The 27,549-nt window shown below is 41.5% G+C and overlaps 2 protein-coding genes across 3 annotated transcripts in view; both read left to right on the top strand.

Annotated features, from left to right (window-relative positions):
* LOC108579405 (elongation of very long chain fatty acids protein AAEL008004-like) overlaps positions 1–20,551 on the top strand; it is a 22,908-nt gene extending 2,357 nt beyond the window's left edge. Inside the window, exons 2-8 of one of the 2 annotated variants that reach the window (XM_017942933.1) lie at positions 15,403–15,528; positions 17,184–17,374; positions 17,982–18,062; positions 18,722–18,805; positions 19,478–19,534; positions 19,622–19,727; positions 19,820–20,551. In XM_017942933.1, the coding sequence (XP_017798422.1) occupies positions 15,471–15,528; positions 17,184–17,374; positions 17,982–18,062; positions 18,722–18,805; positions 19,478–19,534; positions 19,622–19,727; positions 19,820–20,295 (1,053 nt within the window). In that variant the 5' untranslated portion in view covers positions 15,403–15,470 and the 3' untranslated portion in view covers positions 20,296–20,551. The remainder of the gene's footprint in view (positions 1–15,402; positions 15,529–17,183; positions 17,375–17,981; positions 18,063–18,721; positions 18,806–19,477; positions 19,535–19,621; positions 19,728–19,819) is intronic. The other variant, XM_017942934.1, reaches the window with a different exon arrangement.
* Positions 20,552–25,281: 4,730 nt separating this feature from the next.
* LOC108579372 (ADP-ribosylation factor-like protein 8B-A) lies at positions 25,282–27,216 on the top strand. Its single transcript, XM_017942897.1, has 3 exons — positions 25,282–25,713; positions 26,175–26,491; positions 26,566–27,216. Exons 1-3 carry the CDS (start codon positions 25,591–25,593, stop codon positions 26,684–26,686), a joined length of 561 nt encoding a protein of 186 aa, XP_017798386.1. The 5' UTR covers positions 25,282–25,590; the 3' UTR covers positions 26,687–27,216.
* The last annotated feature ends 333 nt before the right edge of the window (positions 27,217–27,549 follow it).

The following is a 27,549-nucleotide window of genomic DNA, read 5'->3' as shown; positions in this document are numbered from 1 at the left end:
ATCCGATCTTCTTTACATATAATATATATATATATATATACACACACAAAGAGGAACGGTTCCTTTGAAAAAGCACTTCTACGTGAACGCGTTGCTACCGTATAAAGCCTGTCACTGTTGTTCCAACAGTACGTATGTATTATCTTGCAATTGTCCCGTAGCGAGTAACGTACGATCGGTCGTAAACGAAGCGATACGAGCTCTACCTGCACGATACCAATTCTACGTGAACGCGTTGCTACCGTATAAAGCCTGTCACTGTTGTTCCAACAGTACGTATGTATGTATTATCTTGCAATTGTCCCGTAGCGAGTAACGTACGATCGGTCGTAAACGAAACGATACGAGCTCTACCTGCACGATACCAGTCGCACGTACATATAATTGTCCGAAAAAATATACACACTTGTGTAGCGCGTTATCTTCCACTGTAACTACCGGCGTAACGTTGCGTGGCGCTTCGCGTGTTTACCTATCCGATGGATTCCAAATGACGCGGGATATTAAAACCCACCGGACCACGGATATACGCGAGTGCCGAAACACCTGTACAACGCTGTTTTCGCCTGTCAATCAGTTCAACTAACCGTAACCTATCCTCGAAACCAGCGATTTCTAACTTTTATCTTTCTTATCTGACAGCCAGATCTGAGAAGAAAGTAGATACGATACATTTTCGACCGATTTACAAAAAAAAAAATCCCTTCTTTAAATTTCTTAACTCGCGTCGAAAAATCTTGGACACACCTGTGGACCTGTGGACACACACAGATTGAATACCAGCGATCTATAGATCGTAAAGTGCTTCGACCGACGTAAGTGCACCAAACTTTCTGCCTCCTCCTTTTGTTGTCGTTGTTTCTTTCGTTTTCCATTGCTACGCACTGGTGAATCACCCGACCACGTGAGCAGTCGATTTGACTTCGATTCACGTTCTATTCGATCGCGTCGCGCTTATTTAAGGGGCGTGCGTCTAGCTGTCAAGTAAAACGATAGTCTTCCTTGACAAAAGGCAGATATTGCAATTTTTTTTTCGTTTCCTTCCCCTTCCTTCCCCTGCAATTTTCCATGTCGCTCGTTCGTGGAGACAATATGAGCGTCGAATTATCGTTTTGGAAACAACGATAATTCCACGTTCACCATGGAGTTTCGAACGGTTTCGACGACAATTTCGCTAGACGAGAGAGTGTTATCTGGTTGTTGGCACGATAAAAGTTGACAGGAGATTAATTAAAAATAGTGGATTGATCAACTACGTGTTGCATTGTTATCGTGCCAAATTACAAATATCGATTCGATTATCCGCGACGCGTTATTTTCCTTTCCACCGATGTTTTTCACACTTTTCTGATTACTTTTTTCATGTAATTATTCAGTCATTATCGAATCATCAACTTTGCTCTTATTCATATTCATGTATGCAGAGAACAGGTATAAAACGCGTAATACAAAACTAATAATTAAATTACTCCACGAAGAACTATATCGATTTCAATTTTAATTGAGTGCAATATGTGGCTTCCTGGAATAAGAAAGAAATTAATGTACCTATTTAAAAAGAAACGAGACTCTCTTCATCACCCTAAAATTTATCAGCTCCTCCGTCCCGTTTAACCCTTGTGTCAATAACCGGGCACCCTTTTGCATAATTCTCACTTAAAATATTTCATCTTCCAGGTGAAACATTGAAATATCCGGCCAGATCGTTGTTATTTCGCACATTTCCTATCCGTGTTTGCCTCAAGTTCAGAATTTTCTTATCAGAAAGCTACTAAAATTGGACGATAAAGTGGACGACTGTTTGATATTTCGTCCTCGAGTGCACGTTTGAAGTGCTACGATGAAAAATAAATCAACACGTAGAGAAGGGATACCGTAGACAGAGCCTGCAGTTCTGGGTATACATCGTTCAAAATAAGAGTAACCTCGCACTCGGACCGATTCTCGTCCGTTCTGCGCATAGACAGAGAGCGTAGCAGAGGGTTTGGACGTTCTAGTGGTTCTAGCCCTGCCTTAGGCACGTCCCATGCGCGAAACGAGGTTACTCTTACTTTGAACCACGTATAGGACAGGGGATCTTTTCTTTATAAAGAGTCAGAGCAGATATTTTTCTGACCTGACTTCCCATTCCATTCTTGCTGCGTGACTCGCACAGTTCGAACGTTCTCTCCGGTAAATCTCTAGTTAAACGAAGAGAGTTTATTTAAAGGTTAAGAAAGACATTAGTTCATTAACAATCCACTGTCCGAATCCAATAACGACAATTGTGGTTATCGACATAAGGGTTAACGCGGAGCGAGAAACATATCGAATCGACGGTGACACTATGTTTAGCCCACCCTGTACGCGGAAATCACCGGGTTTCCGTGAAACTGATGGCTGTCATCGACACGTCGTTATCTCGATGAATCTTAACGATCGAATCAACAACGTTAAGACAAAGGAACACTTTTTGTATTCCTTCAATTCGATCCACGATTCGATACGCATATTAAGCGCGCTCGATCGTTACTCGCACAGATCGACAGCAGGAAGAAACGGATCTTGGATCCGTCTAATTGTCCATTCGATCCTCGAAATACGTGTCCTTCGTACTTTCTGTTACGACCAAGATCGCCAGACTGTCTGAAAAATTCGACGAGTATCTAGAAATGTCTACAGCCCAACGATCTGTAGCTTCTTCAGATTACAACAAAGTCTTCCCTCTAGCTTTTTATAAGCGTTATCCTGCATCGATAAAGCACGACAGGTGTTCCGTAGATTGCCCACTCGGAACGCGTTCCGCTGGAAAGTTTTCCGATATAAAGTTCAAAGTTCTTCTAAACAAAGTCCCTTGTCTATCGGCTATTTAGCCACCTTTCATCTACTCCCAGCGATTTGCATATTTTTTCAATTAAGACAACGAACAGGTGAACCGATCGTATTTACAAAAAACTTCTACTAAATTTCCGTGACTAGGCAACGAGGAAAACATGTTTCTGTCTCTAGATCCACTGTCACACTATTACACACAGAAAATTCGACGATAAATGCATCTTAACACGTTCGCTACCAGCCTCGCACGGTATTATCTACCTGTGACACGTCATAAAAAATATCAGGTGTGCATACATCTATGGTATTACGCAGAACTGAAAAAAATACAGATATTATGAACGTAGACGAAAATAATTCGAAGGATAGTGGACGATGATAGGGAACGTGTTAATCTCGTCCCGCTTTGAAAATCGCACATATGGATACCTGTTGCGTCTAATCGTGCATTATCACCGTCGATTTGCATCGATACAGTAGCACGAGAGAAATTCGAACCGAGGCAAAAGTGTTTCCCCTCAGTTTCGTCTGTATCTCGTGTTTTTTTTTTATCCTTCCTTCGCATATGCATGATGCATCGGTTAATAATGCATGTTTTCCTGACAGACGGGGTCGTGCGCGGAATGATTCCCCGGTGGAATACCACCAAAGAACAAATCGAGCGTCCGACCTCCGCGTCCAAGAGCCTTGAACACACACGATACGGAAGTTTTTCGGCCCTCATAGTTCGCGGTGAATTCGAAATGACTGGTTAAAAGCCTGATACACGTTTCATGCTTCGCCTCGTCGAGCTCCTCTTTCTCAATGGAGCACTACTTCCAACCGCAGCAGCATCGTACGGCCTGATTAATCTTCGGAATGTTCGAGATATAGATAACGAGAAAGGAAAAGAAAAAAAAGAGTAAATTAATCCAAGTTCGAGTGGTTAATGGATCTTCCAATCGTTCCGTATCAGTACCGAGTATCGTTTGTAAAAATGTTAGACTTAGAGCACCGTTAGAATTCTTCATATCTCGCGAAAACGTGAGATACGCCGATAAATATTGCATTTTACGAAAGCTCGACGAGTGTAATTATCGAAATTCATACGCGTTCATACGCGCTCTGGCAATCACGTTGCATCAGAGGACGTTGCAACACCCGGCAAATTTTCTCAAAGACACCCAAACAACTTTTCCTTTCTCTCTCTCTCTTTTTCTGTATTTTTCAAACCTCCCACCGAGTTCTTGTACATTTTTTCCCTACTGATACAAACCGGAAAATGGTAATTAGTACGTTAACCGCTGCGTTCTTATCTCGAGGTTGATGAAATACCACCGATTTCAAAATCCACAAATTCCTCTACATCCAGTTTGACTCCGTTGATCGATTCACTTTGCGATACACGTGGAGATACTTGCCACGCGATAGACGTGATAACGCGACCTTCAGATAACGTCAGAGAGTCGTCTGACGTTCGGTGGAAGAAAAATGTGTTACTTAAGCGATCGATAAGAACTCTCTCGATAGGACAAGAAAGTTGTACCCTCGAGGCAATTAATCTTAGAAATTTCCAATTGAACCGAATAACCGAGCGATACTTTCTGCCTACTTGACGTTTCATCGTCGTTGTAGTGCAACGTGAAGAAAGGACCTTAATATGATTCGTTATATAAGAGGAGATTCTCTCGAGCTCTCCCTACTCTTTCTAACCAACATCCCGCCATGCGGTACCATTAAATCGTTATAGCAACTCTCAGGCAAGTTGCAACTTCACGCAGCTATGCACTTTCCCTGCACTTGCCGTTGCTGCAACCAGCTCGACGCGACGTGTTAGAGGACTTGGATTTTGACGGAGAGGAAAAAAGGACAAACTCGATCGGTGGTGAGAATATTGTATATGGTGCACATCTTCCTCGGTGAAATTCCAGGAACGAACGAGGAAGAAGATGACTCGTGGGAACGAGCGTGTTTTCTCGTACCGTCTGATGATAATCGAATTTTCTTGTAAAAACACGTCTCGAGCAACTTTTCCTTCGGTTGAAAATCCTCAGAATTTCCAACGATTCTTCTTTATCTCCGATCGATTGTTCCGCAACGTAATTTTCCTCGTTGCAGCGGAAAATTGCACATACAACGGTAAGAATGTGTTTGATTAATTGGCACAATACGTCGTCGAGGTTACTGTAAGCAACGATCCGCGGTTACGCAAAATAAATTCGGCGTTAATATTGTCCTGTAATTTCCAACACATCGACGACAGCCATTTGTAATTCTCGAGAGTGAAAGTGGTCTTCCTCCCTAAACATTCAGTTAGATTTATCGGATGCCAGCAGGCTTCTGAGCGATCAGGTTCTTCTCGGTGTAGAGGACGTGTTAAAATATGAAACATTGCTTAATTGGTACGCGAAATTCGCGTGAACACGGTTGATTGCCTCTAAATACGTTACGCCAGAGAAGATGCAAGATCTCTCTGTCGGTCTACTCGATTACCTGTGCTTGAAGTGCATCTCATAAGGTACTTCTCCAAGGTATGACACGATACCGCTGGAATTTCGGTAAACAACATCTACGCAAAATATTATTGCCGCGGGAACCAAAACAGTATTCAAATTTTTTCGCATATAGTGTAACGTTAACAAGAGAACGAAAATGGACATTTCTAATCTACACGCAGATATAAAGTACTCACCATCAATCAATATTGACAGGATTCCTGGAAAGGAAGGTCTCTCCGCGAGACTCGATTACGATGCTTCTTAACTCACGTTGCATCGAGTTTCAAAATCGGGAAACTGAAGAACGGTCGGGTCCACTGAAAGGTGAGAAAAATTCATCGTAAATCCGTCGACCTTGCCTCGTATATTTCGTCACGAGTTATCGTCTTGGCCGTTACCACGTGTTAACGCACACGTTCCTCGATCGTGTACACCTTGAACGTAAGCTCACGCACGTTGCTGGCAATAAAGCTTCTGTGTGTACTTTACACACCTATAGATACGCACTTACGTTGCCTTTCGTCCGGTGTATCCGGTCGTGCATCGTCTCCGATCAGCTCGAGCCTTTTGCAAACATCGATCGACTCGCTCGTCCGAAGGCACTTCGAATTCTCAGACCACTTGTAACAAACATTCGTTGATTTGTTTTGCAATAAAGATGACAGGTAAAACTGTCCGGGTACAAACGTACGTACCTGCAGAAATTTCGTAATACGCTCGACGAGGTTCGGTTCGATAGAAGTGTATGTATAGTTGGTGGAAGAAATACGGTGAAGTGGCGAATTGAAGCACGATTGATGCAGTAATACCGAGAGTCGAAGCCGGTATTCTTCGTTTTTCGATTAGGAGTGTAATTAAAGCTGAGTTTCTGTCGATTCTCTCGTTGATATGCCTGACAGTGTATACTTTGTTGACTGTACATGTGTACACTTCCAGTCGAAAGTTTGGAATCACCTGCCAATTTACATAGTTAGTAATCTTTATTTCAGCCTTTCGGCTTAGAAATAGACCTCGGTCTTTAAATTATTGTTTACAGTTCTTCGCCTCTAAATACGTTACGCCAGAGAAGATGCAAGATCTCTCTGTCGGTCTACTCGATTACCTGTGCTTGAAGTGCATCTCATAAGGTACTTCTCCAAGGTATGACACGATACCGCTGGAATTTCGGTAAACAACATCTACGCAAAATATTATTGCCGCGGGAACCAAAACAGTATTCAAATTTTTTCGCATATAGTGTAACGTTAACAAGAGAACGAAAATGGACATTTCTAATCTACACGCAGATATAAAGTACTCACCATCAATCAATATTGACAGGATTCCTGGAAAGGAAGGTCTCTCCGCGAGACTCGATTACGATGCTTCTTAACTCACGTTGCATCGAGTTTCAAAATCGGGAAACTGAAGAACGGTCGGGTCCACTGAAAGGTGAGAAAAATTCATCGTAAATCCGTCGACCTTGCCTCGTATATTTCGTCACGAGTTATCGTCTTGGCCGTTACCACGTGTTAACGCACACGTTCCTCGATCGTGTACACCTTGAACGTAAGCTCACGCACGTTGCTGGCAATAAAGCTTCTGTGTGTACTTTACACACCTATAGATACGCACTTACGTTGCCTTTCGTCCGGTGTATCCGGTCGTGCATCGTCTCCGATCAGCTCGAGCCTTTTGCAAACATCGATCGACTCGCTCGTCCGAAGGCACTTCGAATTCTCAGACCACTTGTAACAAACATTCGTTGATTTGTTTTGCAATAAAGATGACAGGTAAAACTGTCCGGGTACAAACGTACGTACCTGCAGAAATTTCGTAATACGCTCGACGAGGTTCGGTTCGATAGAAGTGTATGTATAGTTGGTGGAAGAAATACGGTGAAGTGGCGAATTGAAGCACGATTGATGCAGTAATACCGAGAGTCGAAGCCGGTATTCTTCGTTTTTCGATTAGGAGTGTAATTAAAGCTGAGTTTCTGTCGATTCTCTCGTTGATATGCCTGACAGTGTATACTTTGTTGACTGTACATGTGTACACTTCCAGTCGAAAGTTTGGAATCACCTGCCAATTTACATAGTTAGTAATCTTTATTTCAGCCTTTCGGCTTAGAAATAGACCTCGGTCTTTAAATTATTGTTTACAGTTCTTCTTTTCCATTTAACTTATTTAATCAGCATCGGTGCTTGGCTGATCTCACTTTCCTTAATTGTCTAGTATTGCCTACCAAAATTTTAACTTAACCTTAAATTACAAACTACTACATGATAAACTTATAATAAGGAACTATATAAACAAGATTTTACGCTCATTAACTAATATTAACTAATCTATAGCTAATCTTTCTTTGGTTCTGTGCTTTCTTTTACTAACTCTATCTTCTGGTGGGTTTCTATATTGGTTATCCTTTTCTTCTTTTCTCTTTTTCTTTTTCTATTTTTCTAAGCCAGGCCACCGCTTCCACCAGGATCCTTTCCGTGGTGAGATCGATTTCTCCCATTTTCCTGCATTGTCTCCAGTGTTCAAACGTTCCTTCCTCTTCCTCACATAGTTCTCTTCTTCTTTTGCCCAAAACTTGTACCTGCCAATTTACATCAATATTGAATCCGGTATTAATTGAAGTTGTCTCATTTCGATTCACGTGAATGATAAAAAATTCTTGAAATTTTTCTGTGCAACGCACAGTGTGTCCAAACATTAGGGTTACAATTTGTTCTTATACCTACTCTTAAGTTCTACCACTTGTTACATATTAATTGAAGTTGTCTCATTTCGATTCACGTGAATGATAAAAAATTCTTGAAATTTTTCTGTAGCTTGCAACGCACAGTGTGTCCAAACATTAGGGTTACAATTTGTTCTTATACCTACTCTTAAGTTCTACCACTTGTTACGTCTTCTTATCCATCGTGATACATTCTTTACAATTGCTCCTTATCGTATCTCTCGAAAGAGAAAGAAAGAGGAGAGCCGGCCTCCTTCTCTCATCTGTCTCACTCTATCTTTCTTTCCTGCACTTTTATATTTGTACTCTCCCTAACCTATCAACTCCTCCTTCGTCCGACTTCCGTCTAGAGATACAGCACGCTCTATACAGTTTCACAGAGGTACAAGGGTGTTCCAATCCATCATCGACGCAATTTCGCTGATGGATGATCGCGGTGGTCGAAAGAAATACTCCTGTTTGATTTGGCAAGTGGGTGTATATCGTACCTTTGACACTTGTTCGAATTCGCGGCGCGAAAAGTATCGAAGGCATTGCCAATGTCTCTCCATTGGCTTGTTCATTTTTCTTTCCGCGTGCGACAAAATTACGTATCTAATTAACGTTCTGAATACAGAAGCTATTCTGACCTCGGCACGGTCTCGTTCGACGATTTCACGTATCGCGATTTTGTTACGTACACGCGTTTCCAAAGTCACGCTGCCCGATCCAGTGGAATAGATATGCACGACTTAAGCGTTTGTGTCACTCCTTTCAATTTATCAATCAGCCCTTTCAATTTCTTTACCGAACCTAACCATCCGCTACCTTGTTCTACGCTATCTCGTCTGAATAGATGTTAACTACTTGCACAAACTTTCTTCCATTCTTTCCCGACGTTTGTCTCACAGCGTTATCTCGATTCGCAATTAGCCAGCCGGACAGAGCAGTTCGTAACCTAAATATCGCTCTCATCTAAGATAACAGCGCACAGTGAAATGACCAAGTGAATGTCCTGTCTACAAAGATTCGTCCTTCTAGAACCTCGACCATTTGAAAATTCCACCTAATCTTCGGTCCATACCATCGTGGATCATCCCGTAATTCCGCACACTCTCGAGCCTCGTTTGCTCAGCAACTGTTTAATTAACAAAGAAGCAGCATCCTTGAGGTGTCCAAGCGACCGGAAGCGGGATGGTCGAGGTCGTGGATTCGAGTACGGGATGAAAGGTTGAAAGTACGGCGATATAATCGAAGGAGCGCATTCGCGAGATTCGATAAAACCGGCTGGAAAACCGCGTCCTCCGCTTTTCTTCGCGGAGAAGTACGCGGCCGCAATTTCTCGCAAGTGTCAACAACGAGGCACGCCCGCTAAATCCTTTCTCTTTTCATCCCCCCTCTCCCCTCTCTATCTCTCCCTTTTTCTCTCCCCACACAGCGAAACACCTTCTCTGTTCCTCCTTTCGCCGGTGTTTTTCTTGTATCTCTCCATGTTTCGTTACTCAAGCGCGCAACAGTCCGCGTATTACTTAAGATCACCGGCCGGTTGCGTCGTTTATAATACATACACACGGTACTTGTAGTTACACTTGCACTTTCGTGCCGGCGTCGTTCAGCGAGCCACGCGCCTTCGAGTTTCCCGCGGTATCGCACGGCAAACTCCAGTTCTCCGCGAACGAATTTTCTCGACTCCTGGAAGGTCGAATGCCTCTACTTGCAACTTGTTAACGTCTCTCTCTCTCTCTCTCTATGTTCCGCGCCGTTATTGTCGTTGAAGTTTATTTTGCGTAACCCTCGCCTCAACACGGAGGCAAGTTATACTTGCTTTTAGTAGTGAAAGTGTTAACTCGGACAAGTCTTTGATGCATGAAAATACTTATATTTTAACGTATCGCTGACCTAGATACCACCGACTAGCCACGAGACGCATAAATCGACGCTTGATAAGCTCACTTTCACGTGGACGTAAATGACCGCGAAATTTCATATCTCCGGACCTAATTGTCCAGTTTTATTCGCTGTCTATTTGTTACTTCCACGTGATTCGGTAACGATGCAAAAATCTTCACGTTTGCTCCCACGTAGCAGGTTGACGTCAATGTCAACTGGTTCCGTCGAACTCGTTTGAAATGCCATCGAGTGGACGAAGAAGGAGAGATTTTCATTTTGCTGAAATCCATCGCGAATCGCGACGCGTATCGAGGATAGACATAGGCGAGCGAGAAACCACTTTCACGATCGCCTTGCCACCGATTGGACCTGTTCCAGTGGTGGTTCAGAGTCCTCCAACTATTCCAAAGTCTCGCCTTAGGAATGAGCCAGTCGCGGTTTTCGTTGGTCTGCTTCTCGACCGAATTTCACACGCATCACAGGTGTGCGTGCCGCGTTAGAACCGGTTAAACTGGAGTCCGGTAACAATCAGGCCAAATACCATGTGCATTTTGCCTTTCAACCGGTCGCTTTAACCTACCGTTTCATTCGAAACCAGCTAAATAACGCGCGTAATTGATAGAGCGAGCGTCTGATTAGCGTTTGCTGGAAAAATTTCTTCCCTGGAGTGCACGCACAGGTAGGTAGCGGTACGCTGTGCGTTGTTAAATTGCATACCGTCCTGATCCGTGTAAACTACCAGTGTACAGGAGCATTATTTCATAATTATCAACCGAGTTGTATAACGGCCAATTGTACGTTATTCCTACACAACAGATGGACGTTGTAATTTATGGTATTTGATAAGGATGTTCGATACCCGCGCAACTCGACGTTCCATTTCAACGAACCTTCGTTCGTTTCGTTAAGCTCCGCCATAAGAGGCAGTATATTTAGATATCTCGAAGCGCCAATAGATTTGCTGGCCGCTGATTTCAGTTGAATAAAGATACGGTAACTGTTAGATACGATAAAAGCTGTCACAAGCTATAAACGATACGTTAAACACTTTCTTCCGAATTTTCAAACGAATTTCATGCCTCGATATGTATGTATGCAACGTAATTATCCGTACGTCGCGTTGGAGACTATTCGCCGGTATAAATATCGATTGTGTCACTGGGATATATGAGCAATGATCTCACAACTCGAATCGAGGAGTTTTCCCCGCAAAACCAGGCTCCGTGCGTGAAAGTGAATTTTTCGCGACGTGAACACGATATGTCGCGGGCAACGATTATCGCAGATACTTGGAAATGTACACGAAAGATGTTCGGCGTGGATAAGCTCGGTTATGAATCTCTAAGGAGAAATGGCTAGTTATTTCTCACCATCTGTTGCCACTCATTCGAATTGCAAATAGATCGTATTTTACGTAACGCCGTGATATATGGTGAATCTCCAGGTTAGCTGTCCCCTTTTTTCTTCAACTGGTTACACCTTCGTGACCACGGGCAAGTAGAATATTTGACGAGTGGAACGTCGATAAAAAGCTGCGATCTAATTCCCCGCGGGCCAATAAACCGGTTGAATGATTAACATTCCCATTACTGTAGATAGGGGATTATTGTATCGATTTTACACCAAGTAGCATAACACATTCTCATATAGGCATACTCGCCTATACCATAAACATATAGAACACAAATTAAGGTTCCTACGTAACCTAAACAAATTAAAGGTACCTAATAGGGGACTATACGCCTATAATTCACCCACTAGATGTAACGATAAGCCTGCCCTACCTAAACTACAAACAAATAGAACAACGTTAAAGTTTATTACGCATACCCATTAAAGTACCTGCCACAACCTTAAACGGTACCCTAACTAGGTACCTTTAAACCTTCCATAGATAACCAAATGCAACTATACATTCAGGCATACTCGCCTATACCATAAACATATAGAACACAAATTAAGGTTCCTACGTAACCTAAACAAATTAAAGGTACCTAATAGAGCTATACGCCTATAATTCACATACTAGGTGTATCGATGAAAAGTGTGTGTTTGTGAAAGAAATCCGACAAGTTCGCACGCTAGCTCCTCCGTCAGGAATAAACCCGCGAATTGTATTTCTCTCGGTGGCATCGTGTAAACGCCTCAATTTCGTATGCCTCTCCACCTTTTACTTATCTACCGAGCTCTCAACCTTGACGGGATCCGACACCTTCCAGCAATTAACAGTCTATATACTATGATAGGTCACGTGTCGTTGTGCAATTACAGTTTGTAACAGTGTCACAATGCCTGGTGCTGCATCGATCATTTATTCAACGTGATTCCGCCGATAACATCAATCTATATCTAACTAGCTGTGTTATCTAAACCTGCCAATCGGCGAGCATCGGAACAGTTTCCCCTTTCGCGACAGGAAATCGCCCTTCTCGAAACAGTCACCTGAGCGGAGAATAAACGCAGAGCGTAAACAGCCTCTCGACGGATCTTATCGGAACTTTAAACACCGGCTGTGGTAGTACTCTTAGCCATTTTCCACTCTCGCGCTCTGATCGTTGAAATGAAAGGCGTTAATGCCGGATGTCGTCGGTTTCCATAACTCGAGGAGTATGTAGCGAACGGTACACATGAATACCGTAACGTTCTATGAAAAGATCGAGGATCATCGGTGTGATCATTGTCGTTGGAAAAAAGATGGAAGGGAGAGAAAGAAAATTGGTCAAGTATCGTTGGGTGTATGCAAATGAAGGCAGATCGAGCGATGGTGATGCATTAATTGGCAAACGGTGGTTCGCCCCGCGGTTTATTGTTGCCGGTGAATCGAAACATTTAGCCTGGACAAAATATTGAGGTCGGTGATTTGTTCATCCTATCGTTAATGACGATTCGAGACACACGGAGAGGAGAGGTTGGAGAGCGCGGGCACGAGCGAGCGATTCCTTGCGTAACGTATACGCACAACAGAGACGACACAACTGCTGGCCCGTTTTCTGCGCCCGGCCCATTATAATGTATACAGTTTTCGCAATATATTTCTCGAGGTATTTCGCTTGCTCGGCGCGTTTTCGAGTTTTCGTTTTGCAAGCGAGCGAGTCGATCAGGTCGCGCGATCGCGATCCATCGCGGCTGGGACCCCCGACCGATCCACGATTCATCCTACTTGGCACGAAAATCGTTGCTACTCTACCACACATCGAAACTCGATAGAAGGACGTTCCTTCGAGCATTATCCTTCTTTCTCTCGTCAAATTACTCCAAGCGCCTCCAACCGAGGGCACACTTAACAGGAATTGAAAGATAGCAGCTGTGCCCGATGATCCTCGTATTTACACAGAAAAGATCTCCGAAATTTGGCTCGCGTTAATGGCGAGACTCGATGTGATTTTCTTCTCCTGTCGAAGCGACGAGAGTAGGAGGAAGGGCAAGACGGCGAAGGTAGTGCCTCGAAGACTCCCCACGTCCGTGTACAAATCGGTGACCGGCTGCTGGCCGATGATAAATGACGACACCCATTCAAGTCCGTTCGTCGATTGGCCTTGACGAGAATTCTCTCGCCGGCCGAGTTGTATTGAAAGCGAAATTCAACGGGTTACCAAACCGCGTTCGCGGCACACGGACAGTGCGCGCAACGCAACACGGTGGACGCGTATACACGCGTGGACACACACGTTGTGCTGTCGGCCAGTGTGTTTCAGGGACGAAATTAATCATCGCCAGCACCCACGGCATCTTCTTCTCTAATGCCGTTCCTGTTCCGCGTCCTCCAGATAGTTCGCGGGAAAATAGTTTCGGCGAATAACTAACGAATCACACGCGCCACTTCGAACCTTCGTCTTCGCGATTACGGTCGACGGTGTCGTTGCAGCGCACGCTTATTCCTAGACTATTTTCTTAGAGGAAGAGAGGACTTTTTTTCAAGGAACTCTTGCTCGTGAGTATTTACCGAATGTGAAATGAGCCTGATTAGTCGTTAGGAATTATTAACCTCTTCAGAACACCTTCAGATTTTCCGAAAATTCCAATATTTGCGATAGAGAAAATATGAAAAACACAGTCTCCCGAAATCTGGAAAAATCTCCTAAGGAAAGTAGTTCGATTGCTATCGATTTAACATGAATATAAATGTGTAGCTACATAAAAAATCAGATCAATATTTTCCAAGAGAAATTATTCGTCTTGGGATTTTATAACGTAACTGTAACGAGTATCAGATCACTTGGTGAATGTGAAACGAATCTAAACAGGCATTACTAAATTATTAAGATCCACAAAAGTATATTCATCTTGGGATTTTCTAATGTAACTGTAACGAGCCTAAATTCATTTGATTCTTAAGTTTCGTACTTAAGATCCAAAAAGAGAACCTAAATAGTGCCCTAATAGTGCATCAATGTAACGGTACTAAATCTAATCGTACGGTACTTTCTGTAGAAACATAACGGGTGTCTTAATATTTACGAAAGACAGTGTGTATTAAAGTTAGCTATTTCATAGGTTTGCAGTATTCAGCAGAGCGTTTTCACTTCACCGAAACATTTCTCGCGAATATACCCAATCTTTTTCTCATAGTCGACCCTAATCGACTCGCTGTTACAAGACAAGAAGACGTTAATCTCCGGAACGTTAATTCGTCCTCTAAACGTAAAACACTCGAAAACTCTCGGTAAGATTGAATTGACGAGGTGTAGGAGTTTGGAGCGTCTATCGTGGATAAAATTGTAAGAATCACCATTGGTAGTGGTTCAAGGCCGTGGCCGATTCATGGTCGGAGCGTGAGTTGCGCGAGACCGCACGGTCGCGGCGTGTAATCCATAACAAAAATGATGTGTCCACTTTCGTAAGCGAAAGTACAGCGGTGAATTTCGAATCGGGCCAATCTTGGTGGAGCGCGCGAAATCGCTTCTAATTCAATGCCGACGCCGAAAATCATGACACAAATCGGCGACATTTATGTAACCGGCCGGGCAGCCTCTACTCTACGCCGCGCCGCGTTAAGTAATACGCCCTCGTTCGCGCGTGGAACAAAAGAACTTGGTTGGAAACCGTCTGTTCGTCGGCCAGCTGACTTTACACGTTTCCACGACATCCCGTTTAAACACATCCGATCTTCTCTTCCCTTTTTTCCATCCCGATAGAAATTAGCCAACCAACGCGCCTTCGTGAATCTTATCGAGATAAAACGAAAGATAAGATCGTTGCTAAAATATACGTAGACTTATCTGTCTGTGAAAAATAGTAAATCTTCGTCGATAGGAAAAACGTGACAATTAACCCTTTAACGCACTCGACCGAGTTAACTCGTACTCGAGAAGTTTCCTTTTTCCCGCTTACTCGAGTAAACTATGTACGAGTTCGAATTGGAGTAAGAAAAAATGGAAAAACGACTGCTTTTCGATGTTAAGTAGCGCGCTAAGTGGTTAAACATTGTTTCCGTGTTTGCTTATTCTCCTTAACGAACCCTTGTTCTCTCAATTCACCTTGAAAATTCCTCCGTTTACTTTTCACCTTTGATTGTTTCAGGAACCCGCAGATCTGATCGTAGAGATCTGCGCCCTTGATTTTGACGTGGAAAGGCAGAAGCAAGAAAAATGTCGATTGTAATGCAGTACGTGGACAGGCTCCACGAGATACTTGACAAACATGCAGGTAAGCGTGCAACAAGACCTACGAATACGCAGAACATCCGTGCAAAAATCTCTCTGACAGCTCGAGCGTCTTGTGAACGGAGCTTAAACATTGAGAAATATCTCAGGGACGATCACTGGCCGCTGGTGACTAGACGCGAATTTATTAAGCAGGAACAGGAAAGACTCTCTCTCTCTCTCTTCTTCCAAGCTGTTCTCGTCTTTCTGCTTTCGTTCTTTTCTCCACCTCAACTCTGTCCTGTTTGTCCGCGTTTGTCTGCGGATTTCACGCATCTTTGATTATTTTTATCAGAAGCAACATCCTTCCGTCGATGAAATAATTCGAATAGTCGTTTCGAGGGAGACAAATGACGGAACAGGCGTCGGTCGAATCGTTCGACGTCGGTAGATCTTCTTACATTAATTATGATAAATACACGCCTGTGTAAATACACCGCGAAATAGACTATGAAACTGGATCAAGAGTTCTCCATGGCAGATACGTTAAAGTGAGAATCCGTGTTCGCGCAATCCCGCCTGGTATTAGCATTGAAATTAGTTTCGCGGCGTACACACCTGCGTACTCGGCCAAACGAGGTCTGTAAGGTGGTAACGTTGCAAAATTATCGACTGTAGGGAATTCCACAACTTCTCTACACTCGCGAGGAAGTCCTTCGGCGTTACCACTTGCTTAGTTTCGAACGCAGAGACCGTCAGAAATGTCGTCCAGAAATATATCCTTTCGTCTTTGTTGTTTTTCGGGAATAAAATTTCAAGGATCAACGAGACAACAGAGAAATAAGCGAAAAGATCGGAGAATCGAGAATCGTTCAACCGAATTTCTGGCCGTGACGAGAACGGGGAAGCACGGAGAATCGGAGATTTCGATGAGCGCACTGGCAGAAAGGGAGGGTAGAATTACGTGAAATTTCATTGTGGTTAAGCAAACGTGATTCGTCGTGGTGCAGCTACCGCTGCATCGAAAAATGAATTATTCATTTCACGTGGCCGCTGGGGAAGCAGCCGCCAGTCTCTCTCTCTCTCGACGAAGATTTTCTTCTTTTCAAACCGTCTCCGCCGTGTAAACGCGCAAATATCAAATTGTAGTTCTCCAGTCGTTCCAGCGTCTCTTCCATTTTTTTAGCCGTCTCTTAGCAGCAAAGCAGATATCCGAGATATTCGACCTTTCGCGTGTAGCGGGTTTAGTTTCAGGGACCCGTAGGGAACGCGACGAAAACACGTCAAGGTCGGTCGGCCATTAAAACCGCCAAGGGGCGAGTTAATGAAACGAATTCTACAACTGGTTTTAATACGAGGACGCGATAGTTGATTGAACTTTCGAAGGACGAGAAGGGTATGGAAGAATGTTGCGTGAAGAGATCTCAAGGTCGAGGCTGTTACGCTACGGGGCGTCTGCCGACGAAACGTCACTTTCCGAGTAGCTGAAGATAAATTCGAGACCCACCAACTTCCTCTCTAAACACTCCTACCCGATTCCCCGACAAATTAACATGTCAATTCCGAGGACTGGTTCTCTTCGAAATTCCGAAAATGCAAATTTCTTCCTACCAACGAAGGACATTTTTTGCTGATAAATTCAGCAAGGCAAATATTTGTGTTGCAAAACAAGCAAAGATTGTTCTGCCTGAATGTGCATAAGAGACATTTTTTTTCCAGATCAAAGAACAACGAACTGGTTCTTGATGAGTTCACCGTTTCCCACCATGTTCATCTGCATGGGCTATATCTACGCCGTAAAGGTTCTAGGGCCAAAGCTGATGGAGAACAGGAAGCCGTTTCAGCTTAAAAATGCCCTGATATATTACAATATGTTCCAAATGCTGTTCTCCACGTGGCTATTCTACGAGGTAACATCTCCGTTCGCGTGTCCCGCTTCGTGTTTCTTCCTCCTTTCTCTCTTCTTCTTGCCCTCTTACCTATATGTATGTATGTGTACCTGTTGTGTATCGAGTATACGCGTTGTCTTCACTGCATGACCTGGCCGATTCGAGAATGTGTTCCTCAGCATGCACCAATATATATATGTACGTATGTACGAGATCTCATTGTGTCCGTAAAAGCAGACACGCGCTCTAATATACTCGCGTTAAATATTGTCACTTGGCAAAGAAGCCATTTTTACTATAGATATAAAATATCGAACGTCCGGCCGAGTCATCGAGTTCGAAATCGCCGCGTACCAGGTATCAATGGCACACGGTTAATTAGTATTTGCGAAACGACCGGGTCTATAAACGTTTACGTGACTTCTTTAACAATACGAACCTCACGCAGAGCGTTATGCGTCTCTGCTTGACAAATTTTGTCTCCGTCGATTAATCGAGAATACCATTTGATACGTAACGCGACGTGAATTACGATCGACGAAACGTATTTCGAGCTCGATCGAACAAGCTTTTCGATTCGATGCGGAACAAAGCACCAGATAAAACGTTAATTTTGACAAAAAAACAGTGTCTGATGGGCGGATGGTGGGGCCAATATAATTTCCGTTGCCAGCCCGTGGACTATAGCAACAACCAGGTCGCGATGAGGGTAAGTTACGTTCGTAGATCTGTTCTGCAGATGGATTATCCGACCGTCGCTTCGACCAGATGGACATCGACGAATAGCAAATTCTTTTATTCGTTATTTATGCGTATACTTATGAAAATGCACGGCGACCAATTGGATAATAATACGGTCAGACTTGCGACGTTTGTTCGACAAGTTTCACCCTGTATACGCATAACTCGACGATAAAACATATTTTTTCCAACATTCTTGGACTCTTGTAGAAGCTGAAGAAGTACGCTATCACACGGATTGTTCCATGCTTTCTAGACACTTGTTTGGGAGCAAACAACTTGCGAAGGAGTAGACTACGTTAGAAACGCTTGTAGCTTTCATTTCATCTTTTTTCTATCGCACCACTGTATCTGCATGTTCGTATTATTTTCGCACAGGTATCTTGTCTATGTGTTGACTGCATGAAAACTCTCTCCCTTCCAGTAGAATAGTGTATCAGAGGATAAAAGGACGAATCCAAGTCTTCCGAGGAAGGCGATAATCAACGGTGAAAATGAATGCGTAAGCTGAGCATTGGTCACGATGCTTGCACGCGAGACCCTTTCCTCTTTCTCTATGCCTTCCTCTTTCATTTGTTTATTCTTTTCAATGATTGGAGAATGGCCCCTGGGCGGTTGTGGTTGCAGATAGGAATGTCCGGATGGCTGACTGGCGACTATTCTCTAAGGTGTCAACCCGTAGACTACAGCGATCGACCCCAAGTACTAAGGGTGGGTGATATTCCCCATTAACACGCAAACATTACACTAAACCAGCTACACGATCGATTAAACCACCGGTACCCCTGTCACGAATATTTACAACATCGAATACTCTCTGATTCGTGATTCGGACAAGTTGAAAATTTTCAATTTCTTTTTTTCTTTATTTCGATATAAACACTCGTAATTCACGCCGTCATTTACCGTCTTCTATCAGTGTGATTCACTACTCTACACTACTCCACACTACTCGTAACAGTACCACCCTTGCATTATGTTTTTTCCAGTAGCAGGTACCTATTTGAGAACGTCGTAGTTAATTTAGCAAGCTAACACACTTCGATGTAGATCGCTTTATGCAATTAACACTTAACAGACTACAACTAGAAAAAGTAGAGAAACAAAAAATTTGAAACAACCATCACTTACACAACGATAATTACAATTAACTCGTAACACGATGAGAGAAAAGAGAAAAAAGATAATTACCGAGTGTCCATCGACGTAAATCTGTCAAGAGCAAATCTTTGGAGCGATCGATCGATTGTGATTCTTTTAGAGATCGTTAACGTATGAGATCTTCCACGAGAAACGTTCTACCTCCGAGGATTTGCTCCCCTTCGTCGTAACGTGAGTAACGTTCAGGAGAAAATTATCTAATCGATATTTTGCAAAACACAGATGGTGCACGCTTGTTGGTGGTATTACTTCTCGAAATTTACGGAATTCATGGACACGGTAAGTACGTTCAATCTACCGAGCTATAAATACCTAACGTTATAATACGATAAATAATTGCCACATTGTTCCCACGTCGTCCTCTAGATCTTCTTCGTTTTGAGGAAGAAGAACGATCACGTGTCGACATTGCACGTTATTCACCATGGTTGCATGCCAATGTCAGTGTGGTTCGGCGTTAAATTCACACCTGGTAGGCGAAATCTCTTTACTATAACGTTCGGTGGTGAAACGATTCGATCTAAACTTGGTAAAAACACCTCTGCGTGATCTCTTCTTTTCCAGGCGGTCACTCGACTTTCTTCGGTCTGCTGAATACGTTCGTGCACATCGTCATGTACACGTACTACCTGTTGGCCGCGCTTGGACCAAGAGTACAACCATACCTGTGGTGGAAGAAATACCTGACCGTCTTCCAGATGGTTCAGTTCGTCCTAGTGATGATCCACGCGTTCCAGCTGCTCTTCATTGACTGCAATTACCCGAAGGCTTTCGTCTGGTTGATCGGTCTACACGCGACAATGTTCTTCTTCCTATTCAACGAATTCTATCAACAGAGCTACCAACAGAAGAGGCGACCTATCGCTAACGGTGTAAAGAAGGAACATCATCATCAGAATTATCAAGCGAACGGTGTGACGAACGGTTCTACGACCGGCAAATCGTCGGGAAGAAGGGACGCTGCGGATTATTACGTGAAAGGAGACAGCTTGGCCGCGTCGGAGCTGAATCTTCGAAAAACATACACGAGTACCGAGTGACCTGATCGCGCTACGTCGTAGCCATCATCAATTCATCTCGTCTATTTTCATCGATACACTCTCCAATCGCATCTGGACTTCGCTCTTTCACTCTTTCGGTCCAATCCACCGCGATCCATTTCGGGTCCAACGAAGTTAAAGCTTTGTTCAGTACAAAATTACTCCGTACTTTATGAAACACGTTGCCAACGTGTATACTCGTAAAAAAAGGAGACAATAATAGAGAGAGAGAGAGAGAGAGAGAGAGAGAGAGTTGAAAGAGAGGAGTGATAGAAATACGTATATCGTATATACGTATAGTACGAAGGAACGTACCAAGGTACACCCGGATGTGTCGCGACTCAATGTCACGGATCCTTGGCGTCGCGATTCAGGTATTCGTGATCGTCGTACGGTTCGCTGTACGTACACCTGCCACGATCGACAAGGTAACTCGTCTGGTCGAAAACAGAAAAAAAAGAACACCATGCGTTTGCGCTGTGCCGTTGTATTCCGCGTGGACCGTTGAGATTCCATCGACCTACATCATCCCACGATAAGATCTCGGGATGAAACGGGGATGTAGAGAAAAATTCTGTAAAAACATGTAGAACGTAGGTATAGTTTGCATTGTCGCTACATTACCATCCATGGTAATCCCATTGTATTACGATACACACACCGAACAGTAATCGAGGAATAATTGTTTTTTCATTAATCATAGTGAAATTGCAGAGTTTCCTCAACGCGTCTCGGTACCCGTAGGTAAAAAACCAAAAAAAAAAAAAAAAACGACTCACCTTCCTTTTAGACCAGGTGAAACTGCCTTGCTGGTTTCCGTTACCCCCTCCCCAGTCACGTTTCATTAGATTTTTCATAAATTTATATTTATACACTATGTGTGTATATATATATATATATACATATATTGTTAGAAGAGACTTTTCGGTTTACATAATTTTTTCAAATAGCCCACGACGATATAGCAACCCGCGAAATGTTTTTACTGTCATCAATTTGCGCGTGCGCGACTCAAAGATTATATAAAAACAAGGAATTATATAAGAGAGTTAACGGTGAGTCTTGGATCAAATTACGTAACAATGCCACCGGCCGTTATCTGATTACGTAATTCGGGAAGATCACTTTTGCATTTTTAATCAAGATCCCCCTAGCCCGGGTGTTAGAAAATTCACGGTTTATTGCTTATTCGAGAACTGGTGACCTTAATTGGACCGATCTATCGTGCGTGCACAGTCCACGCACTTTCATGTCAAGTTTCACGGGGTTACGTAAACGCCGCGGAAACTAGGCTTAAATTCGCGGTCTGTGTACGTAGAATTCAATTTCACAAAGATTTCAACGCGCCGATCTGACAGAAATGGTGAAGAATCACGGGGGAAAATGTAAATGTAATACAAGAAAGTAATCATTGGTAGAACGTGTATTATTTTATTTTTTACGAACGTTTACCGATCCGATATTCCTTGATCGTTACAATTTTAGTTCTTTTTGTTTGTGTAACGTTGTCGTTGCCGAGAAATACGCGCATTGGACCATACCGACGTATTTGTGAAATTCTTTGTAAATTCTACAGAATCGTTCGTCCTCGCGTGCAAAAGCGCATCCATCCGTGCATGGAAATTACTTCGTGATGCATATTCGATCTTGGGAGGTACTTTATCTGCGCGGCAGTCGTACGCACGGTGTACCATTATTCAGCATTGTACATAAAATACATCACCTATTCGATATGTTCGACTCAAAAGCCACTCAGTTCGAACTTCGAAGAGAAAAGAAAGAAAAGGAAGAAAAAAAAAAATGAAAATAGCAAGTGGTAAAGAGATGCGAAATGAAGAAATTGTACAAAACTAATCATTTAAAATGTAAGATCGTCTACTAAATCGTTCGATAAGGATGATTTAACGATTCTAATCGAGAAAATGTATAGTAGAAAAAGGATGTGTATATTTAAGGTTTTTTTTTTTTCACTGATTGGCTTTTACGCCGACTATATATTATAGGCATCGCGAAGCCGCGCAAAGCAAAGGAAACTCACGTTTTCGTCTCACCGAACGTTCGATCCTTTAGGGGACAAGAGAACAGCGTCATCCGTGCCTTGCGAGCAATCTGTTGTGCCTTAATATCCAGGATGTTCTGACGATTACGCGCGATCATCGTACGATACATTCGATGATGATCTTACCGACGGAGACTCGTTAACGAAAAGCAAGAGAATCGCGTTTCGTTTTTTGTAACGCGGTCACCAATGTCAGAGCTGTGATTACCGAAATATTTCGTCGTATCGCTTGTGATCTAGACATTAAGACATTTCGATTCAAGAACGCACCGTCAAATAATGCCGAATTAATCAACCGGTTTTTTACCAATTTTTCTATGTAAACCGCAAAATTATACACCGTCATTGTTGTTGAAACTGTTATTAGAAGAATGTTAGAGAAGAATCTGGGGACGTTTATATTTTTTAGCATAAAAGATCAAGTTTCTCGAATTCCGCACAAATTTATTCTAACAGACAACTTGTATTTTTCTAGACAAGAGATCTGTGATTGTAGGATCCATTCGTTAAATTCTGCACGCATCGCGCATATGCGAAGTTAACATCGGTATCATCGATATTTGCTCAGATTTTTTAAACGGGAACTTCAGACATTTGTACGCTTTGAGAAAGATTCTTTGTATATCTACCTACGTAATAACAGCAATTAAGATACGATTCTCGAACTTTGTACCACAGACGTGATCGGGTAGTATGATGATACGATTGATGTGCACACAAAATGTCCACTTTGTGTTTCGTTCGCTTTGCACGTTTCGTACACCCTGTACATAGGTAGGATAGTTTTGTACTGTCGTAAGGAAAGAAAAAAAACAAAAAAATTGAAATAACACTCATTGTGCCACGCGCGAGAAAGATCGTGAGAACGAAATATATGTATATGGGGGAAAGGGAGGGAAATGTGAATAGTCAGGTGACGCGAAGTACCGTGCGCATAATGATAATTTATATACGAATCTACATCTAGATATTACGAATAAAAACTTGTTAAAAAAAGAGAACAAAAAGAAAACACCAAACGTGAAACAAAAAATTTTCACCGAGACTAATGATTGTTTTGTATAATCGCGGCTACGTACGTAACACTTGTAGAAGAGCTAAAAAGCGATAGTAACGAACATCCCTCGAGTCGTTTGCTCTTTTTTTTCTTTTTCTTTTTTTTTTTTCAAAAGAGAGACAGCAATACGAATTCCTGCTCAAGTCCTCTTTTGGCATACGGCTCGTTCTTGTATTAAACGCGGCATAATTTATAGAAGTTTCACCGTTTCTTTTTTTAATATTAAGGTTAGAAAGAGAAATTTCACGACAACACGAATTCTACAAATGTCGAAGCTATCGTTGAAATTTTATTTTTGGTCTGACAAAGTGATTCGACAAGCCAATTTTCCCTCCCTCCCTGTCCCCACCCCTCGAATAATTTATTAGAGTCTACTCTTTAAGCAATATGTCGATGTAAGTACAGCTAAAAGAGGAATGCAGATAAGAGGGAACTAATTAAATAGAACAATAATTTCTGCCTCAGTGAAGAACTTGAAACGTTACCAATACCTTATAATGGAACAGTTCGAGAACATTCCGAGTATTTCTTTTTTTACCTCTCCTTGGGATTAAGATACAATATGTTATCGTATACTTTTACAATTGTGTTATATTTGACAAGATTCAAATTTTATTAAAACCTGCCCACTCGATTAATCTTTTGTGAAAAAAAAAAAGAAAAAAATAAAGGAAGCTGTTTATTATTTATTTACAATGTTAATCTTCAACTGAAAATCCAACCGGTGGAATGTGCGCAGGTGTGACGTATACACCATACGAAGTAAACAGAGATTAAATGCAAAATTATATGTAGTCAGAGACGAACACAACATCTTCAGAGCTCTAATCTATCCTACAAATTGTACGTTAATTGAACCTAATCGTTCTATATATGCAACGTAGATTTAATTCCATTCCAAATTCCTTTTTCCCTTGCATAGATAAGAAACAAGACTATAATCAGCAACCAGCAAATACAGTCTCGTAGGTCAGTAGTGCATGAAGAAAGTAAATGAAAGATCGGAATACAGTTATTACAGTATCGGTAAGAGTAGAAATTGCTGAAACTTAAATTGATCCAAACGTACAAACATTCTGTAACGATAATTAACCGACGACAAAGAAAGAGCACTTCTTTTTAACATGCATTTACACATTCGTATAAATGCAGGATGCATTCACACATTCGTATAAATGCAGGATGCATTCGTGTTTCTTCCGTCGCTTAAACGATAGTTCTCAACCGATACGTTAGAATATTTAAAGAATCGTAACGTGAACAACCTAGGAACATTAATGTACTAAACAAAAACGCAAACTGCAAAAAATATATACGATAATCATAAACCGAACGATAAATTACCGTTATTAAAATACTGATAACTAAAATCAGAAATTTTTATTCTTCGTAAATCCAGTTTGAAAGTTGAGAACTACTGCGCATATACAATATAGCTACGTAGCAACCTGAAATGTCCAGAATCAGCTACCGCGATCATCTCGTACATCTACAATAACGGTCATTACTGCCTTCCGATGTACTAACATTTATTACTCACAATGACTTTATGTAAAAAACAGACTCCACTGTTCGTCAATAACATAAATAATAGAAAATACTTCAAAGTCAAAACACGTACATTTATGTACTTGTAGAAACACGCCGATTTCATGCTACCGTATAAATTTAAATTTGTACCGTATTGGACGTGTAATTTTACAAAGACGTAAAATTATACATGTAACAACGCATATGGAAGCGAAAAAGTATTACTACTTGTTGGAAAACTAAACAGAGGTCGCCAACGTGTTTCGATCAGTGAATTATGAATTAACCCAAGTATGAAATGCGAGTAACATCAAGTTGAGAGTCGCTGCAACATCTTCTGCTGTACGTCAATGCCCGAACTGTCAAGATCGCTTGGACACCATCCGCTAGTATCCACGATAAACTTGTTTAATACGCAACTTATTGGTTTTACATGAGATAAATTCGTGTAACATCTTGTGTCGCACCACAAACACCAGTGCCGCGCGATTAGTCAGCGCCAGTCACTGACTAGCGCGGTACATACCTTCGGAGCTGACGAACTGACGTCGCATTCGAGTGCAAATGACTACATGTCAAAGCCAGTGAGCGGCGTACTTTAACTGTACTTTCTACCGGTGGAGCTGGATTTTCTCCGATCAAATACAAAATGTTGGCCCTCATCAATCGGATCTTGGACTGGTTTAAATCCCTCTTTTGGAAAGAGGAAATGGAACTCACCCTTGTCGGCTTGCAGTACAGTGGGAAAACCACCTTCGTGAATGTTATAGCGGTACGAAAATTTTCCTTTGTTGCTGCAACTTAACGATCCGTACTTTTATTATGGATCTTACTAAATGGAATATACCGTAAATTGTGCGTTCGTTCGTCGGTCAACTATTAAGATTCGCTGCAATAAAAGTACAGAACGTGCAACGTTTTGGTTAGATTCTATACCTCATTCGAGGTAACTTGGTCATCGATGTAAACCTTGCATCCGCCCTAACATAAAAACTCGAAAAAATGTATTTTTGCAGTCATGTTGTTGGAAAGTAAACCTTGATTTTTTTATCATATTTCTGCTTTACATAGATTTAAATGATAAACAGTTTTCTATAAGATTAGATATCTGTTTTTTCATGATAATACATTTATTGTTGTGAAATATTTTTTATTCCGTATTTTGCCATTTTTTTTGCTTTCTAATCTTACAACTAAACGATTGTTTTTTCGTAAAACATGTTTTCCTTTCAGTCAGGACAATTCAGCGAAGACATGATTCCCACTGTTGGCTTCAACATGCGCAAAATAACAAAAGGCAATGTCACTATAAAAGTATGGGATATTGGTGGTCAACCAAGGTTTAGATCTATGTGGGAAAGATATTGCAGAGGAGTAAATGCAATAGTATATATGGTAGATGCAGCTGATTCTGAGAAAATAGAAGCAAGCCGCAATGAATTACACAATTTGTTAGATAAACCTCAATTGTCTGGTATACCAGTGTTGGTTCTTGGCAACAAAAGGGATTTACATCATGCTTTGGATGAAAATGGACTTATAGAAAGAATGTGTGTAAATTTAAAAGAATTTTTTAAAATAGTAGGTAAATAATAGATGTATGTAACATAAATGTTTTTTTCAGGAACTTATCTGCCATTCAAGACCGTGAGATCTGTTGCTATAGCATTTCATGCAAAGAGAAAGACAATATTGATATAACATTACAGTGGCTTATAGCACATTCTAGAAGTGGTGTTCGTTAATACTTGTAACAAATTTTATGTTCTCATACATTCTTATCGAAAAGCCCAAGATATTAATAGAATGGGGATCAAACGTGCAAGAGAGTGTTCAGCAATGATTTTATTCTGGGTTCATTGATCCATTATTGTAGATCTTTTTTTAAATCCAAGCTTTAGCTGTTCTCTGTTCAAACCTATAAAATTCATAGAAAGTTTAATGAAAAGAAAAAAAGAAAAAAAAAACAAAGAAATTATGCTTAAACCAAATATGCTCATGCGAATGATAACAAGACACATACATCCTGCAAGCACCTTAGGAATAAGTAACAATTTTTTATATTGTGTTTTTAGATAATCAGTTTAAGTAACAGTGCTGTTGTTCTAACTTAAAATCATCAAAAGAAAATAGCATTTAACGGTTAATGTAGAGATGATGATACGAATAAAAGCGCAAAATAATATCAATTATCGTATAGTACACATTTTTGGAACTATTTAATTAAGATTAATATATCACGGCATAGAGATTACGAACAATTGATTGCTATATGTACACGAATATGATGCTAAGTAAACTTGTATAATTAATGGAGAATTATTAACAATATTATACCAATTTATTATGATCCTTAAAATATGACAGTTGTGTTATGTATATACACATATATATATATGAAGAAGAATAAAATGATGTAATCCATTTTTTAAATGGAAGCTTGCCTTTGAAAGAATCTTTATTATCATTGATAAATAAAAATAATAAAATACTGTATGTTTTTAAAACATTGACATAAAACTTTAAGCTATTTAAAATTATTAAACGAAGAAATTTTATTGGTCAATACGTATGACGTCATAGCACAATCGATTATGCATTTTGTCGA

This window comes from Habropoda laboriosa, unplaced genomic scaffold (genome assembly GCF_001263275.1).
Source record: "Habropoda laboriosa isolate 0110345459 unplaced genomic scaffold, ASM126327v1 scaffold76, whole genome shotgun sequence".
NCBI classification, from domain to species: Eukaryota; Metazoa; Arthropoda; class Insecta; order Hymenoptera; family Apidae; genus Habropoda; species Habropoda laboriosa.
This window is presented reverse-complemented; position numbering and strand designations above follow the sequence as displayed.

Coding starts and splice junctions, on each gene's coding strand:
- LOC108579372 (XM_017942897.1), top strand. CDS start 25,591: ATGTTGGCCCTCATCAATCGGATCTTGGACTGGTTTAAATCCCTCTTT. Junction 25,714..26,174: donor CCTTCGTGAATGTTATAGCG/GTACGAAAATTT, acceptor TTTTCCTTTCAG/TCAGGACAATTCAGCGAAGA. Junction 26,492..26,565: donor AATGGACTTATAGAAAGAAT/GTGTGTAAATTT, acceptor TGTTTTTTTCAG/GAACTTATCTGCCATTCAAG.